Consider the following 3,857-nt stretch of genomic DNA (forward strand, 5'->3'; position numbering starts at 1 on the left):
CGGAACGTTTAAATTGCGTTAGGGGCGGAAATTTAACCGATTTACAAAACCGGAGTTTCCACTTCTTTTTTTTTCAACGTCCGTTCGTTTAATTCGATTTCGGTGAACTTTTTTTTACGTTCTTTTTCCTTCTCCGTTTTCGCAGGAATGGGTCTAGTGTCTTCGCCGTTCGCATCGATGAACCCGTTCGCCTTGCCGACCTGCAACGCCCAGAGCTACGGAGCGCCGCTCGTCGGGACGACGAAATAGCCGTTGGGGTCGGAGGTCGGATCCCCCAGCCCGACGGAGACGACGTCCATACAACAACAACCAATGTACCAAGTGTAATCGAACGCTCATCCAACTCTAACAACAACAACAAGAAACGAAAGGACGAACGAAGCTCATATCTATTGCACGTCTACTTTAACTGTGATCACATTAACTAAAAAAACATTAAATACTTGTGCGAATCATAAAACCCGCAATCAAAAGAAACTACACAAGTATTTAAGTGAGCGTCGATTGAAAAAAACAAAAAAAAAACAAACAAAATCGACTTGAATCTTAATCATATCCATGACGACGACAACAAAAACAAACATTAATTAATTGAATATAAACATATCGCTTCAAGCTGGGAAATCTTAAGTAAACGAAATTTTTTGAACCCAACACACACACGTATTTCGTAGTTTTGTATAAACATTATCTTAATTAATTATTATCTTAGAACTTAAACCGGTGTACATAACGAAACTGTACAAAAATTGTTTATAAACTACACAGATTTAGCAACAACGATACAAAATATTAAAAAATGAAAAACATAAACGATTTGGGATGAAATACGAAAAAGTATATATATATTATTAAATACAAAAAATATTTATATGACTCAAAAAGAAAAGTATATATATTTTCTAAAAAAAATAAATAAAAATCATCATATCATAGTGCAAAAAAAAACAATTGGAAGCGTAAATTTACCTGTAAATATTTACATATTGAATTATATTATATATATATATATTATACATAGAAAGATATAGATTATATTCTATAACTAACAAACAAAAAAAAATACACACACTAAGTGAGATTGATTGAGTATACGAGAATGACGAATTCGCCTTTTTCTGTTTACTTCCTATTTGTTTTAACCGTCGACGTAGGCTTTGTTACTTACACTCTTCTGTTTTTCACGTAAAACAATCGAACACTTGAGTCGACAGCAACGAGTAACACCAATCTGTTTTTAAGTCTACTTTGTACATAATTTGTAAAGTTTTCCATGAACTTTGTTTTTTTTTTATTAAACAATTGTATAAAATATGTTTAAGATTAAATACACGTAACTTGATTTTAATTTATTGTTTAGTTTATCTGTATATTATTATTATTATTAATACATTCTATATGTTTTTCGTGCAATGAAATATTTAACTTTAGTTATTTTTTTTCTATTATTTTTACACACTACACACGCAAATTTATTACGATAATTATTAAACTTAACGATAGAAGGAAATGTAACATAAATAAATAAATAATAAAAAAAAAATATACGATATGTGAATTGAGGCGAGAAATATTGATAACGATAAGAATAATAATAATAAAAAAAAAGTGAAAGTAAACTGCAGTTGTTTTTTGTTTTTTTGTTTTTAATCTTAATCCAAAGCCGCCCTTAGTTGTTGCGTCCCCTCGTTTTATCGCCGTTCCCGATACGCATGAATAAAAGTTACATAAAATATCCCGTTTTATTACTTTAATTTTTTAGATGAATATGTATTTTTCTCTCTCTTGTGTGTGCTGTTGGTTGGAGGACGCTTATCGGTGGAAAACTAGTGGAAGTTTTTTTTTTGTATGCAAATTTGCCGCCTGTTTTTAGGGGGCGGTAAAATCGACTCCAACGAATTCATCTTAAATCTTCCGGTTTTCTTGAGTTTATTTTCGTTTAAAGTGTATTAACTTGAAACTGAATCTTTTATGAATCGAATGAGTGGTTTTGCATGGTTTTAGTCCTTGTAGTTCTCTTGTAATTTACAGTTAAAGAATTTCGAATGAGAAAAACGGTAAGTAACAAGAACGACTCCAACAAATTCATCTTAAATCTTCCGGTTTTCGTGATTTCACTTTATTCTCAAGTAAATTAACTTAAAGATGAATCTTTTATGAATCGAATGAGTAGTTTTGAATTGTTATAGTTCTTGTAGTTTTCTTGTAATTTGCATTTAAAAAATCGGTAAGTAACAAGAACTACTCCAAGAAATTTTCTGGTTTTCTTAAGATTACTTTAATTTCAAGTATATTAGCTTGAAGATGAATCTTTTATGAATCGAATGAGTGGTTTTGTATGGTTATAGTCCTTTTAGTTTTCTTGTAATTTACAGTTAAAATTTAAGAATTTCTAATAAGAAAAACGGTAAGTAACAAAAACGACTCCAACAAATTCATCTTAAATTTTCCGGTTTTCTTGAATTTACTTTATTTTCAAGTATATTAACTTAAAGATGAATCTTTTATGAATCGAACGAGTAGTTTTTCATTGTTATAGTCTTTGTTGTTTTCTTGTAATTTGCTTTTAAAAAATCGGTAACAAGAACGACTCCAACTAGTTCTTGTAAAATCTTATGAATTTCTTAAGATTACTTTATTTTCAAGTGTATTAGCTTGAAGATGAATCTTTTATGAATCTAACGATTGATCTTACATGTATATAGTCCTTGTAGTTTTCTTGTAATTTACAATTAGAATATAAGATTTTAAAATGCAAGAAATGGTAAATAATAAAAACAACTTTAACAAATTATTTTGTAATCTTCCGGTTTTATTGAATTTACTTTAGTTTGAAGTATATTAACTTAAAGATGAATCTTTTATGAATCGAATGAGTGGTTTTGCATGGTTATAGTACTTGTAGTTTTGTTGTAATTTGCATTTAAAAAATCGGTAAGTAACAAAAACGACTCCAACTAATTCTTCTAAAATCTTATGGCTTTCTTAAGATTACTTTATTTTCAAGTATATTAGCTTGAAGATGAATATTTTATGAATCTAACGAGTGGTCTTGAATCGTTATAGTCCTTCTAGTTGTCTTGTAACTGAAAATTAAAATCTAAGACTTTCAAATACGAAAAACGATAAGTAAAAAAAACAACTCCAATATTTCTTCCAAAAATCTATTCGTTTTCTTGAGATTACTTTACTTTAAATTGAATTATCTTAAAAATGAATATTTTATGAATCGAATAAGTGGTTTTAAATCGATATAGTCTTTATAGTTTTCTCGTAATTTCCAGTTAAATTCCAAGACTTTTTTTTAACGACTCCAAAAAATTCCTCTAAAATCTTCCGCTTTTCTTGAATTTATTTCAGTTTCACGTATATTAGCTTGAAAATGAATCTTTTATGAATCGAATAACTATTTTTACATTATTATAGTCTTTATAACTTTCTTAATATTTACTGTTAAAATCAATGTAAAGAAAAAAAAATGAAAATTTTTAAAGTTTCTTATATTTACTCAATACTAATTGATTACATAAATGATAATTAATAGTTAACGCTAAGATTATAGTGAATAATATGTGTATAAATTCAAATTTGCAAGAATCATAATTTTCAAAATCGATTTTTTTTTTGTAGTAACTTCACGTTTTGTAGTTTTATTAAACAATTACGCATAGTACATATACAAATGAATATTCAAATTAAAGCTAAGATTTAAGAGAATAAAACGTGTATAAACTGAAATTTGTGAGAATCCCAATTTTGCTATTATTTTCGCTCAAAAGTGAACTTAAAAAAAATTGTAGTAAATTTACGTTTCGTTATTTTATTTGATAATTACACTTAGTACATAAACAAATGAA

At 27.9% G+C, this 3,857-nt stretch overlaps 1 protein-coding gene across 1 annotated transcript in view; it reads left to right on the forward strand.

The window, feature by feature from the left end:
* The window catches only part of LOC108569659 (transcription factor collier-like), a 33,462-nt gene extending 32,686 nt beyond the window's left edge, over positions 1-776 (forward strand). The window contains exons 12-13 of the mRNA XM_017931291.1: positions 56-82; positions 146-776. Coding sequence (XP_017786780.1) covers positions 56-82; positions 146-249 — 131 coding nt within the window. The 3' untranslated portion in view covers positions 250-776. The remainder of the gene's footprint in view (positions 1-55; positions 83-145) is intronic.
* Positions 777-3,857: the final 3,081 nt, after the last annotated feature.

This window comes from Nicrophorus vespilloides, unplaced genomic scaffold, assembly GCF_001412225.1.
Source record: "Nicrophorus vespilloides isolate i.1.1-1 unplaced genomic scaffold, Nicve_v1.0, whole genome shotgun sequence".
NCBI lineage: Eukaryota > Metazoa > Arthropoda > Insecta > Coleoptera > Silphidae > Nicrophorus > Nicrophorus vespilloides.